This window comes from Eleutherodactylus coqui, chromosome 1, assembly GCF_035609145.1.
Source record: "Eleutherodactylus coqui strain aEleCoq1 chromosome 1, aEleCoq1.hap1, whole genome shotgun sequence".
Lineage (NCBI taxonomy): Eukaryota > Metazoa > Chordata > Amphibia > Anura > Eleutherodactylidae > Eleutherodactylus > Eleutherodactylus coqui.
Window position 1 is genome coordinate 238,883,100 of NC_089837.1, and position 14,372 is coordinate 238,897,471.

General features: G+C 45.1%; 1 protein-coding gene across 1 annotated transcript in view; it reads left to right on the forward strand.

Annotated features, from left to right (window-relative positions):
• Positions 1-5,513, forward strand: part of LOC136580236 (nephrocan-like) — a 30,085-nt gene extending 24,572 nt beyond the window's left edge. Inside the window, 2 exon segments of the mRNA XM_066580663.1 lie at positions 4,852-5,266; positions 5,268-5,513. Of these exon segments, the coding sequence (XP_066436760.1) occupies positions 4,852-5,266; positions 5,268-5,513 (661 nt within the window).
• Positions 5,514-14,372: the final 8,859 nt, after the last annotated feature.

A 14,372-nucleotide genomic window follows, 5' to 3' on the forward strand; every position in this document is an offset into this window, starting at 1 on the left:
CCAACTCTTCCCCAATCAGTTCCAGGACTGTCTTCATGCTGCCTGGGACACAACATAGTTTTCTTCTATGTTCAAATACAATGGGGCTGATTTATTAGGAACAGTAACTGTGACTGGTTTATGCCTCTTAACCCCTTAGTGACCACCCTATAGACTTTTTACTTCCTAGTTCAGTGGGCTTTATTCCCCAGGGATGTAAAACCACGCTCGCTCTGGGGAGCCCCGCCAGTCACGAGATCGCAGGCGATCGCATAAAAGTGTAAAAAAAGTAAATATAAGTTAAAGATTTAGCTCCCCTCATCAATCGGATCCATGAGGGGAGGTGAAAGTACTCAAACCCGTCCTTCGTGATGTCCCACAACGTTATGGTCCTTCCCGGACTTGATGTCGCCTTCTGAACTTGCGTGCCGGACATCATACATCAGGCGCATACACAGAAGGGTTCGCGCCCCAAGAAATTTAAAATCCATGTGTAGCTGAGAGCAGAGAGATATTACTGGGGACTAATGTATGCGGTTCCCGGTCACATGATCACTGCTATCCAATGGATAACAGTGATCATTTAAAGTAAAAAAAGAAAGGAAAGGTTTATAAAGTTTAAGTTTCATCTCCTCTCACACATCACATCCATGAGGGGAGATGAAATTACATACCTAAGGCCCCCGGATTTAACCCGGCTTCTGTGCATGTGTCCATTGCCAAAATGGCGGACTCATACACAAAAGCCGTGGATTGACAGGTTAATTTAAAATCTCCCTGCTCCTGGCTACTAAACGTAGCTGAGAGCCTGGAGATCTCACATGGGCCGCGTTACGCGGTTTTTAGTCACGTACTCGCCAAAGTTTCACCTCCAGTCAAGAATCCAAACCGTGAGGGGAGGTGAAATAACTTATGTACGGCCTCTGGGAAAACCCGATCCTTATATGCAAACCTTTGCTAGCTTCGGCGCATGCGCTTGTCGCCAAAATGTCGTCAAGCGCAGAAGCTGGGGAAGGCTCTGAAAATTTGAAATCTCCTTGCTGCTAACTACTAAAGGTAGCCGACAGCCTGACGCAGTGACCGAGGGCCGCGGCGAGTGGTCTACAGTCACGTGATCGCCATTATACCACGGATAATGGTGATCACTTAAAAGTTAAAAACTGTTGAAGTATAATGCTCCTTTCAATTTGGACCCTGTTGTGAATGCGGACATAAGATTAGGGCCACAATGGGTATATTTCTGAACACGAGACAAACAGGGGTATCCATTTTGGGGTGAAAGTCTTCTTTCCTATATGTGCTGTACAAAAAAAAACCTGTTTTTAAAATGACACAATTGCCAAGAAAACGAAAATTGTAATTTTTTCCCTTCTGCCGTGCTTAGTAGATTCATTCAAAGACTGTGGAGTTAAAATACGCAGTACACCCCTAGATGAAATCATTAAGGGGTCTAGTTTTCAAAATGGGGTCATTTGTGCGGGTTCTCTGTTGTTTTGGCTCCTCAAGGGGTCTACAAGTGTGCAATGTGTATTTTTAAAAATGGGATCATTCATGGGGGTTTCTATCATTCTAACACCTAAGGGCGCCTACCCACTGGCGATTTTTTTTCCTTTGCGTTTTGCGTTTTTTCTGAAGAGCAATTAGTATAGAATGTGTTCTTGTCCATTTGCGTTTTTTTTTCGGTCCGTTGCAATTTTTCACATGGGAACTGTCAGTTGCATATGTGTCCTTATTTTTCTCTTAATGCACCCATGAATGTCAATGGAAATTAACGGAAAAGGCGCGAAAAAGGCGCGGAAAACGTGCCAAAAATGCTGCGTTTTTCACGCACGAAAATCGGCAACGCCAGTGGGTAGGCGCCCTAAGAGCCTTTGCAATCTTGGCTTGGTGTAGGAAAACAAAATGTTCCTCAAAATGTTATTAAACAATAATAAATTTATACGTCTCCTAAATGGTTAAAAAGCTGACGTTTTTCCGATGTGCTTCCAGAATAAAGTAAGCAGAGGGAAATATATATCTCATCAAAAATTCGTACAGTATGTTTGCAGATATTCGAGATATTGCAGTTGAAAATGTGAAGAAATTATAATTTTTTTCAAAATTTTCCTAATTTTGGCACTTTTAATAAATATACGCAAATTCTATCTGTCTTTTTTTACCACCTAAATGAAGTACAACATGTGGCAAAAAAACATGTCAGAATCACTTGGATATGCAAAATCTTCACGGACCTATTCTATGTTAAAGTGACACGTCAGATTTCCAAAATTTGGCCTGGTCATTAAGGCGCAAACAGGCTTGGTTACTAAGGGGTTAATACATGTGCAATGGGCGGCTCATAGGCCCGAAGAAGAAATCCTTACCAGCTATGAGGCAGTTCTCTGGTATAAATTCTACTTAATATAGTGGCTTACCCCCCACCTACTTTTCTAAAAGTTCCAAGTCTTACTGCAGGCTATATTTGTGCAAAAAATGTGCTACTTTTCTTTTCTCACCACTTGTCCAAGTTGTGCCAGATAATCTCAGGTACAACTTTCTATTTGTCCATGTGCATATACCCTCAGAGCATAATACACACTATTTATCCATGTGCATAATACGCACCAAGATAGGACATGCCACTTAATTTTTTCCTGCGATTGCAAATCAATGAGTTCTATTCACTGCATGTGAACGAGCCCTTAGTCTGAGAGATTTATTATCATTGGCACACACTATAGTATCAATTTCTGTCTGCTCACAGCAATTGTTTACTTGACTTTCTGGATCATGAACTGATACCTACATAAAGATTGAGAAATATGTTGCTTCATTTGACAAGTTTCCTCCTTCTGTTTCTGTGTCAGGAATAAAAGAGACAGAACACCGCAATCCGTTATCTCCAGGGGGAATGGCCACTCTGTACAGGCCCAAAATTCTGCAAATTCTTGTGCAGAATGGCCATTCCCTCTGGAGGGACCCCAATAGTAACAGTGCCCTCCTCCCCTCATGTCCCTATTAGTAACAGTGCCCTCTGCATTGGCCCCAATAGTAACAGTGCCCTCTGCAGTGGCCCCAATAGTAACAGTGCCCCTACAGTGGCCCCAATACTAATAGTGCCCCCACATCTCAAAAAGCTCAAACTGTGCAAGATGAAGAAGAGTACCAACCAGAAGAAATTCAATGTTGACAACATATAGCTTATGTATGCTGTGGGAGTAAGGCCTCATTTACACGGGCGACAAAGTCGCGCAATTTTGTAGCATTGCTACAATGCTACAAATTGCATGTATGAGAAGCCCATGCTTTCCTATGGATTCCTTCACACATGCCATGTTTTGTAGCATGCAGCAACCCGACACAAAAACCTCGTGGGTTCGGCGATATGCACGCAACTCGTGAGGTTTTGTAGCCCATGTTTCCATTTGGAAGCTTCCTCTCTGTTGCATCACATTGCACGAAAACGCGGTTTTTGTGCGGTGCGATGCAACTTTGACAGTAGGAAATGCTACTGTCAAAGCCTAAACTAAGCCCTAGCTGCAGAGGAAAAAAACACACATACATCCCCTTAGACACGCTGTCAGCCCGGCCGCATCTTCTCCCCGGGTCCCGGCACTGATCTTCTTCTCTTCTGGACGGGAATTGAAAAATCCCCGCCTTTTGGATGCACTGGCTATGATTGGATGACGCTTAGCCAATCACAGCCAGCACTCGATGAATGGCTGCAAATGAACCATCTTGTTTCCAATCTAAAGGCAGTACAACATAGTAATAGAGCCTCCATGCCCACCCCTATCACATCATGTATCTGAGCTAAAGGCAGTACAACAGGGTACTAGAGCCTCCATACCCACCTGTATAACATCTTGTATCCAAGCTGGAGGCAGCACAAAAGGATACTAGGGCCTCCATGCCCACCCGTATCACATCTTGTATCCAACCTAGAGGCGGTACAACAGCGTACTAGAGCTTCCATGCCCACCTGTATCACATCTTGTATCCAAGTTAGAGGCGGCACAAAAGGATACTAGAGCCTCCATGTTCACCTGTATCACATCTTGCATCCCAGCTAGAGGTGGTACAACAGCGTACTAGAGCCTCCATACCCACCTGTATGACAACTTGTATCCAAGCTAGAGGCGGTACAACAGCATACTAGAGCCTCCATACCCACCTGTATGACAACTTGTATCCAAGCTAGAGGTGGTACAACAGCGCACTAGAGCCTCCCTTCAAGTGTTCAGTTTTCTGCAATAAATCATCCTTTTGCTCTGATATTGTAATCACTTTCTTATATCAATGTTACAGTCTAACATAGAAAGCTTCATTCGATTCCGACAACTACTTCTAGGGAAGGGTTTTTTTTTTACAATGAGTGTAAAAATGATAGTAACTCTGGTTTTATGGTATCTTACATAAGATGTGCAATATTGCTAGCAGCTAGAATGTTCCAATAAATAATGAAGGGCAGCCATCCTGGCTAGAAAAGTCCACTGTACAATGCGATTATTTCTGCTGCTAGGGGGAGAGATTATATGGATGACAGTATATTAGGAAGCCTAAGTCCTATAATAGACATGTGGAATGACCCTGGATGAATATATAAGTATATATTTTGCCAGGCACAACCTGGAGGGCATCAATTATCTCTATGTTGGTTTTCAAGCTTTTGATTGTGGTCAAGGGGTGATCATGGTGCTAAGCCATGCACTTCAAAGAAATCTCGAATGCAACCTATTCAGCGCTAGTAAGTTGTTGTAAGGTCTATTCATGTCTTATGTACCCATGATAGTGTGACAAGAAAAACTGCTCCAGTACAGTACCAGCTTTTGATATATCATATTTTCTGTCAGTTTTCAGGCTTCAGTGAGATGTAAGGCTTGGAAGAATTAGTCTTATAGAAACCATTGAAAATAATACGCTTAAAGCAATGAATATTTTGAAGATGTTGGAAGTATGGAACAATAGACTGACCACAATTCCCAGATCACTACCCTCCACACTGGAAGTCCTAAAATTGGGTGATGATTCAATTCCTTCACTCAATCACCAAGACTTTGTAGGTTTAACCAAACTCAAAGTCCTTGAAGTTCAGAACAACCTGCTCAATACATTATCATTTGAGATCTTTTCTCCACTTGGTAACTTACAGACCCTTATTCTGGATGGTAATGGTATGCACACAATATCTGGAGTGGCTAGACTTCCCAATCTCAAGTATCTGAATATGGAGAACAACAAACTGATGTTCTTCTATGAAAACGTCTTCGCACATTTTCCAGGCTTACAATATCTCAGGTTAGCTGGAACACCAAGTTGTTAAAGTTCCACGATGACTACCTACATCCCTCCTGTCCTTGAGGTTAGAGAGAAATCTTATAAAAAGTGTGTCTATAAGAGATTTAAAGCAACTGGAAAATCTTTTTGATCTTAATCTTTCTGGAAATCAGTTGTTTTCAGCAGATGGTCTACAAGTTGTCACCAATCTTACATCTTTAGATCTCTCCAAGAACCAACTCAATGCATTATCCAACACAACTGGGATGTGGGACTAATTTCAACACTCTTATCAATAGTTATTTTGCTTCAGTCAGTGGTCTACATCCGAAGTATTCACCAACATATACTGCTAATGGAGGCCTCCAACATATGCCACCTTATAGGCTTTCTGTGGGATACTTTGACCAAAAACTCTTATTGTAGAACAGAGTTTTCATTTTTTTTACATCCTTCTGTTTCTTTGCAACTTTTAGGCTTCCATTTACTCTTATAAGGTTGGACCTTAAAGGAAACAAGATAGATCATGTTGGAGTCCATGATGTAAAACATTTGAACCAACTTCAAATTCTGAACCTTCAAAACAATAAGCTCACTTCTATAGGTGATAAAGTTTTAGAATCCCTGCCTCGCTTGAGACACCTCTACCTAGATGGCAACCCCTGGAATTGCACCTGAAGTCTTCTTACTGTTAGAAGATTGCTACTAGAAAAAGAAACTAGCATTAACGCCTTAATGACACGGCCCCTTTTTCTTTTTCCATTTTGGTTTTTTCCTCCCCCCTTCAAAAAAATCGTAACTCCTTTATTTATCTAGCGACATCGCTGTATGAGGGCTTGTTTTTTGCGGAATGAGTTATATTTTTCAATGGTGCTATTTAATTTACCATGTAATGTACTGAAAACTTTTAAAAAATTCTAAGTGGAGTAAAATGAAAAAAAAAACAACATTCCGTCATTTTTCAGTGCATCTTGTTTCTACGGCGCACAAACTGCAACAAAAACGATATGATAACTTTATTCTATGGGTCGGTACGATTACTACGATACTAAACGTCTATAGGTTTTTTTTCTTACTGTACTACTCTTTTTTTTTCAAAGACATTTAATTTTTCTCAATTATTTTCTGCGGTCATTTTGTGCGTGCAAGAACGTTTTCATTTTTCCGTCGACGTAGTTGAGCACGGGTTCATTTTTTGCAACAGCCTGCCCTCACTAGGCAGCCTGTTCAATTCTTTACAGAAGAGTGGGCCTGGTTGGCAGACATCTGCCAGGTCCTTGGAAACTTTGAGGAGTCTACCCAGATGGTGAGCGGCGATGCTGCAATCATTAGTGTCACCATTCCTCTGCTATGCCTCTTGAGAAGATCCCTGCAAAGCATAAAGGCAGACGCTTTGCGCTCGGAAACGGAGGCGGGGGAAGACAGTATGTCGCTGGATAGTCAGAGCACTCTCATGTCTATACCTCAGCGTGTTGAGGAGGAGGAGGAGGAGCATGAGGAGGAGGGAGAAGAGACAGCTTGGCCCACTGCTGAGGGTACCCATGCTGCTTGCCTTTCATCCTTTCAGCGTGTATGGCCTGAGGAGGAGGAGAAGGAGGAGGAGGAGGATCCTGAAAGTGATCTTCCTAGTGAGGACAGCCATGTGTTGTGTACAGGTACCCTGGCACACATGGTGGACTTCATGTTAGGATGCCTTTCTTGTGACCCTCACGTTACACACATTCTGGCCACTACGGATTACTGGGTGTACACACTGCTCGACCCACGGTATAAGGAGAACCTTTCCACTCTCATACCCGAAGAGGAAAGGTGTTCAAGAGTGATGCTATACCACAGGACCCTGGCGGACAAACTGATGGTAAAATTCCCATCGACAGCGCTAGTGGCAGAAGGCGCAGTTCCGAGGGCCAGGTAGCAGGGGAGGCACGGAGATCAGGCAGCATGTACAGCGCCGGCAGGGGAACACTCTCCAAGGCCTTTGCCAGCTTTATGGCTCCCCAGCAAGACTGTGTCACCGCTCATATTTCAAATGCAGGAGTCCGGCTATTGTGAAGAACCTTGCTTTTATTCCAATAACTTTGTGCTCATACAGACAAACAGAGTACGCGTTTCGGTTCGCAGAACCTTGCTCACCGAAAGGGGAAAGGGGTTCGAGAGTGTTGCTATACCACAGGACCCTGGCGGACAAGCTGATGGTAAAATTCCCATCCGACAGCGCTAGTGGCAGAAGGCGCAGTTCCGAGGGCCATGTAGCAGGGGAGGTGCGTAGATCGAGCAGCATGTACAGCCCAGACAGTGCAACAGTCTTTAAGGGCCTGGCCAGCTTTATGGCTCCCCAGCAAGACTGTGTCACCGCTCCCCAGTCAAGGCTGAGTCGGCGGGAGCACTGTAAAAGGATGGTGAGGGAGTACGTAGCCGATCGCACGACTATCCTCCGTGACACCTCTGCTCCCTACAACTACTGGGTGTCGAAGCTGGACACATAGCCTGAACTCGCGCTGTATGCTCTGGAGGTGCTTGCTTGTCCTGCGGCTAGCGTCTTGTCAGAGAGGGTGTTTAGTGTGGCTGGGGGAATCATCACGGATAAGCGTACCCGCCTGTCAACTGACAGTGCCGACAGGCTTACACTCATAAAGATGAACAAAGCCTGGATTTCCCCAGACTTCTCTTCTCCACCAGCGGACAGCAGCAGTACCTAAACAATACTTAGGCTGCACCCGCGGATGGAAACATCGTTCTCTATCACCATCCAAAACGGGGACCTTTTAGCTTCATCAATCTGTTTATTATATTCATCCTCCTCCTCCTGCTCCTCCTCCTGAAACCTGACGTAATCACGCCGAATGGGCAATTTTTCTTAGGCCCACAAGGCTCAGTCATATTACTTTTGTAAACAATGTTTATACGTTTCAATTCTCATTAAAGCGTTGAAACTTGCACCTGAACCAATTTTTATTTTAACTGGGCTGCCTCCAGGCCTAGTTACAAATTAAGCCACATTAACCAAAGCGATTAATGGGTTTCACCTGCCCTCTTGGTTGGGCATGGGCAATTTTTCTGAGATACATTAGTACTGTTGGTACACCAATTTTTTTGGGCCCTTGCCTACAGTGTAATCCTAGTAATTTTTATGGGCTTCGCCTGCACTCATGCTACAGCAAGGTGTGTGGGGTTGGCCCACACTTTTGCTACATAAATGTAACTGGGGCCTTGTCTATACTGCAACTACTGAAATGTGAAAGAGACTGTTATTTCCCTAAACTGCTGCAATGGGAATGTTACTGTGGCCTGTTTTGACTGCTACTACTACTGAAATGGAACTAATACTGTGCTCCCCCTATACTGCTGCTTCGGGATTGTTACTGGGGCCTGTCTGGACTGCTACTACTACTGAAATGGAACTAATACTGTGCTCCCCCTATAATGCTGCTAGTGATATGTTACTGGGGCCTGTCCCTAATGCTACCGCTGAAATGTTACTAATTCTGGGCTCTGCCTATACCGCTGCTAATGCTATGTCACTGGGGTGTGGAAACAGAGGCTTCCCAAAGACATGATGGTGGCGAGGCCATTTCCCACCAACGTGGTTACTGTTAAGGTGCATATAACCACGGACACGTGGAGAGGACACGTAGTGCCTCAAAAACATCTCCCTCCTCCTCCAACAATGAAAACATTCTTGCCAAATACCTTTGCATTGGTCCGTCTGGTGGCAGTCCAGGAATTACACCTTTACCGACACAACAAGAGAGCCCCCCACCATCCCCCCGCCACGGCCCACTTAATCCTGGCCACATTCTGAAAACCAACTAAATAAAACCGCGCTACTAGGTCCGCAGTCGCCACCACATTCCCACCAAAGCTTACTGTTAAGGTACATATTACCAGTCTGACTGGGCCATGCACTGTGGGCCGAAGCACACCTGTATTGTATGTGACGTTAGCTCTGCTGAGCAGGGCACTGCAATGGGATACATTTATGTACCGCCGATGGGTTCCAGGGAGCCACCCATGCTGTGGGTCCACAGGGACTTCACATTAGGGATTTGTACCTGCCAGTGTCTACGTATTAAAAACTCCGGTCTGACTGGGGCATGCAGACACCTTGACAGAATGAATAGTGTGTGGCACATGGGTTCCCCATTGCTATGCCCACGTGTGCAGCTCCTGATGGAGGTGGCACAGGATTGGATTTCTCATTGCTTCTGTACAGCATTGTGGGCTATCGCCCCGCCCCTTTTAAAGAGGGTCGCTGCCTGGCCATGCCAACCCTCTGCAGTGTGTGCCTGTGGTTCCTCCTCATGGCAGACGCACTTATAAATAGACATGAGGGTGGTGTGGCTATGAGGCCAGCGTGTGGCATGAGGGCAGCTGAAGGCTGCGCAGGGACACTTTGGTGTGCGCTGTGGACGCTGGGTCGTGTGGGGGGGTTGGGCAGCATGTTACCCAGGAGAAGTGGCAGCGGAGTGTTAGCTTTGTTGGAGGTAGTGTGGTGCTTAGCTAAGGTATGCCTTGCTAATGAGGGTTTTTCAGAAGTAAAAATTGTTGGGGGGGGCGTGGCGCTATTGTGGCTTAATAGTGGGACCTGGGAACTTGAGATGCAGCCCAACATGTAGCCCCTCGCCTGCCCTATCCGTTTCACTGTTGTTCCCATCACTTTCTTGAATTTCCCAGATTTTCACAAATGAAAACCTTAGCGAGCATCGGCGATATACAAAAATGCTCGGGTCGCCCATTGACTTCAATGGGGTTCGTTACTCAAAACGAACCCTTGAGCATCGTGAAAAGTTCGACTCGAGTAACGAGCACCCGAGCATTTTGGTGCTCGCTCATCTCTAATTATTACTGAGTTATTACTGCTTAAAATATGAATTTTATTTTGCGCGATAGAATTTTTCAGCTACTTTGACTTGCAATGGTGGCAGAATGATGATAAGACCTACCTCTGATATTCTGAGCACCTGGCAGCTTAAAGTGAGTGCAGCACCACTTGCCACTTCCACATCACCTGACCAGCAGCATTGAGCTCACTAGAGGCCATCGATTGAGCGGTGAAGGAGGCTTTGGAGGTGAAAGGGAACACGACATCTTCTGAAATCTGTAATCAGAAGTGCAGCTGATTTTGAGTCAAAATCCACACCGATGGATTTTGTAGAAGTATTCTGGATTTTGCCAGAATACATATAAGTATATCCTAAGGTTGGGTCCACACAGGGCTGTTTAACTGCAGATCCTCAGCAGAAAGTTTGCCTCAAAACCCACACTATTTGGTGTGTTTTTTTATGCAGGTATTATGGCAATTTTTTTGCATGCAAATCACTCCCTTTTTGAGAAGAGGTGAATTTTGCAGCAGAAACAATGATAAAATTGACATGCTGCAATTCCTCACCAAGTCAATTTCTGCACATTTGTGTGTATTTTTTCTGCAGCTTGTGGAGGAGATTTTCAAAATCTCATCCACTTTTCTGCTACTGGAAATGCAGCGGAATTTCCATGCTGCATTCTGCAACATTTCTGCATCCAAGACAGAGTCAAAATGATGCTGGCTTACGAAGTCTTCAGCTATCAGCGCACTCCTTTCCCCGATATGCAGTGGTCTGTACTGAGCGCAGTACCACTTGACAGGTGATGGCACTTCCTCATCATCTGACCAATGGCACTGCGCATAGTACATGCCTCCGAGTATCGGGTGAAGGAGTGCACTGACAGACGAAGACTTCAGCAGTGAACACCATATCTCCTGAAATCAGCTTCAGGTACGGATTTTGACTCTGTTTTGGATGCAGAAATGCTGCAGAATTTGTTGCGGACATTCCACAGCATTTCTGCACCCGTATAAGCTCACTCTAAAGTCCAATGACCACGAACGGATCTGATTTGCGGAATCCGCAAATTAAGCCGCCCCTAGGGATACATGGGTGTTCACAAATGAAATTAAGCATGTCGGTTTTAGGTCCGGAAAAAAAAAAATCGCAGCACGTACTATTTCAGTGCGGATCCCGCACAGACAGCTTCCGTCCGATCCACGTATTGGTGGTGCGCATGGCCTGCACTGACAGCATACCATTCTGTGTTAAGTCCTAAGCAGTGCTTCTGTGGTCACAGAGACCCCTGTGACCCTTTAAAGGTCTAAACAATTCATGATGATGTCAAAAACTATGTTCTCTGAGACATGAACTTTGAACATCTGGGTCATTTGTTGCAGCCTTGATATCATGCTATTTGAAGTCTTGTCTTTCCTAGCCTTAGTCAATGTTTTTCTTGCATCCAGGGATTAATTAATGACATAACCTGTTGTGTGGTCAATAAAAGTGAGCACTAGTCTATGTGAACCCAAAGTTTCCTGTTCCTGTGACACTGGTTATTTTGTTAGACTGACTACTTTTTGGAGCACTCATGAACTTGGTACTTGGGCCAGTAGTAGCTGGAACTCAGAATGCTATGTCTTGGATGTTAGTCTGCATGTCTACCCTTAGTTAGGGACCTGGGTTTGTTTCCATTCCCCCCAATCAAAGTTTGATTCATGTATGCCAGTATCTTGAAGCTTGTTGGGTATACATTTTGAACTTTCTCTGCATCGTCTGAGGAGCAGGCCCTCAGCCTAGAAGGCAGGGGGTAGAGTTTGGCCTTCTCTCAGGGCTCTACCATCTCCCACCCTGAAGGTAGCAAAGGGACCCATCCAAGGAACTGAGAGCAGGCTATTACCAACTGTGATTTTACCTTGAGTCTTTTGTCCCGGGTGACGCCAATGTTCCGTCCTCGGCGGTGAATTCTCGCAGGTATAATAAAGAGTCCACATACACAGAGTTGACGTTTAACCCCTTGAGTGGCGGGTTTCCTACCACCCTGTCGTGCCCACCAGGGCTGGTTTTTTAAAATGGTCTAATCATTGAATTTCAACTAATTTTGCAGTTGCGTCTCAAGAGCCATAACTTTTTCATTTTTCCATTGACATGGCCATATAAGGGCTTGCTTTTTGCAGGACAAGTTGTGATTTTTTAAACAGGGGGGGAGGAAAAAAAGAAATGGGGAAAAAAGAAAAAAAGGGGCCATGTCATTAAGGGGTTAAATAATGTATTAACTTCCTTCTCTGGGTCATTACGACGCATGGATACCACATGTGTGACTGTATTTTTGATTTTTTACAAAGTAAAGGGAGACAAGTGTTTTTATTATTTTTTTAATAATTTTTTTACTTTAAAAAAAAAAAAATTTTTTTTGTCCCTTTAGGGGACTTCCACAGGGACCCATCAGGACCCCTGATCACATTCCGGGGGTCCGATGGTGACAGCCCTTTACATGCTGCAGTGACAGCCCTTTACATCCTGCAGTCACATAGACTGCAGCATGTAAAGGGTTAACACAGCAGAGATCGGAGGTTTTCTCTGATCTCTGCTGTAAGAGCTAGTACCTAGCTGTCCTCTGACAGCTAACAACCAGCTCTCCCTGCCACAGAGACCATTGGCTTGCTTCTGACAAGCCGATGGTCTCTATGGCAACCTGTAAACAAACCAGTGCAGGAGATTGCCGACATATCGGCAATATCTTCTGCTGATTTTTCAAAGCCCTTGCACTGCTCTGTGTGGGTCTGTGCAGGCAGAGCACAATGTCACAGCTTGTGGCATTGTGCTCTGCAGCTCCCATAGTGATACATAGCCCGGAAATCTTCCGGGCTATGTTGCTATGAGCAGTGGAGCTCGTCCCGGAAAATTTCCGGGCGTGCCACTCAAGGGGTTAAAGGCTAAACCGGCAACGGTCGGTAAAGCCCGTTTACTTGGAGAATAAACTTGAACAACTTGGAAAACAGTCCAACAACAATTTATATCCATTGTCAGGACACTGGTGCAGCAGGACTTGTGGTGTGACAGGGAGGAAAACACAGGAGGACAGAGGAATCCCCAGACCAAGTTATCTGAGGGGATATTTCCTGGCCAGTCTTCTTCTCACTCTCTCAAACTCTCTACCGCTGCGCACTTACTTTATGGGATAGGCACTCAGCGCTGCACGGTGGGCTCTCACGGACTTGCGGTTTCTCTCTTGGTTCTTAGCAAAGAGACCTGCATAGGTAGGGCCCAGGAGACACACAGGTCATTCATTCTGCTTCTTCCATCTTTCCTACACACAAATTGTAAGTGTCTGTGTGCAGACAGGCTCACCTCAGTAGCAGACTGATAAAAAGAGCAGAAAAGACCCCCGTCATGCACATTGCAACCACATATATACATCAAGGTCACATGACATACAAAAGATACATTTCCAGACATAACCCAGACAGTGACCCATTCAATGCTGCAGAGTTGCAATACACATCATATTCACTCACATAGAAGACACTAACAACACATAAGCACAAGACATACATAGATCATTCAGAAACGTCTAGAAAGTTCTATACACTACATCTCTCTAAACTCAGAAGCCTAGGCCTAGTATCCTGGTGTCTTGGATGTGTACTATGCTGCAACTTTGGTTTGTTATTCCATTCTGCAGCTCTTGGTCTGCTATTCTGTGCTGCAATCTCTTCTCTGTTTTTCCATAATGAGTTACTCCATGATGCCACGATTTAGGTAGGACAGTCCCACGTTTGGACCCTGTGTCCTGCTTTCTCCAGGGTCCCAGGAGGGACAGCCATTTGTCCCACGTTCAGGACGTCTGGTCAACCTTAAAGTGGTTACCAGACGGAGTGCTGCAGCTCCCTGTTCAGTAATCACTCTGTGGTGCCGCTGTTGAATGTACACACCGACGGCAGTATGTGCATACGGAATCTTCCTCTCTTCCTCCTCTGACCTCTCCTCCTTGGTTCCGCAAGAGGAGAGGAGAAAGGAGGAGGCACTGCCGCAGGCGCATACACTGCTTCTGCACGCAGCAGCACCAAGAAGAGGAGCAGTAGCGCTCTGAAGACAGGGAGGGGAGGGTAAGTATATGTGTTTCAGGGGCTTTATTACTATTGGGGTCCACATAGGGGACACTTTTAGTAATAGTGTCCTCTATATCAGCCGCAGTAGTAATAGTGTTACTACTGAGGCCACTGTGAGGGTCACTATTACTGCTAGGGCCCCTGTGGGGTGGGGTGGGGGGGAGACTATTGGGCCAATATAGGGGACACTATTAGTACAGGGAACACTGTTACTACTGGG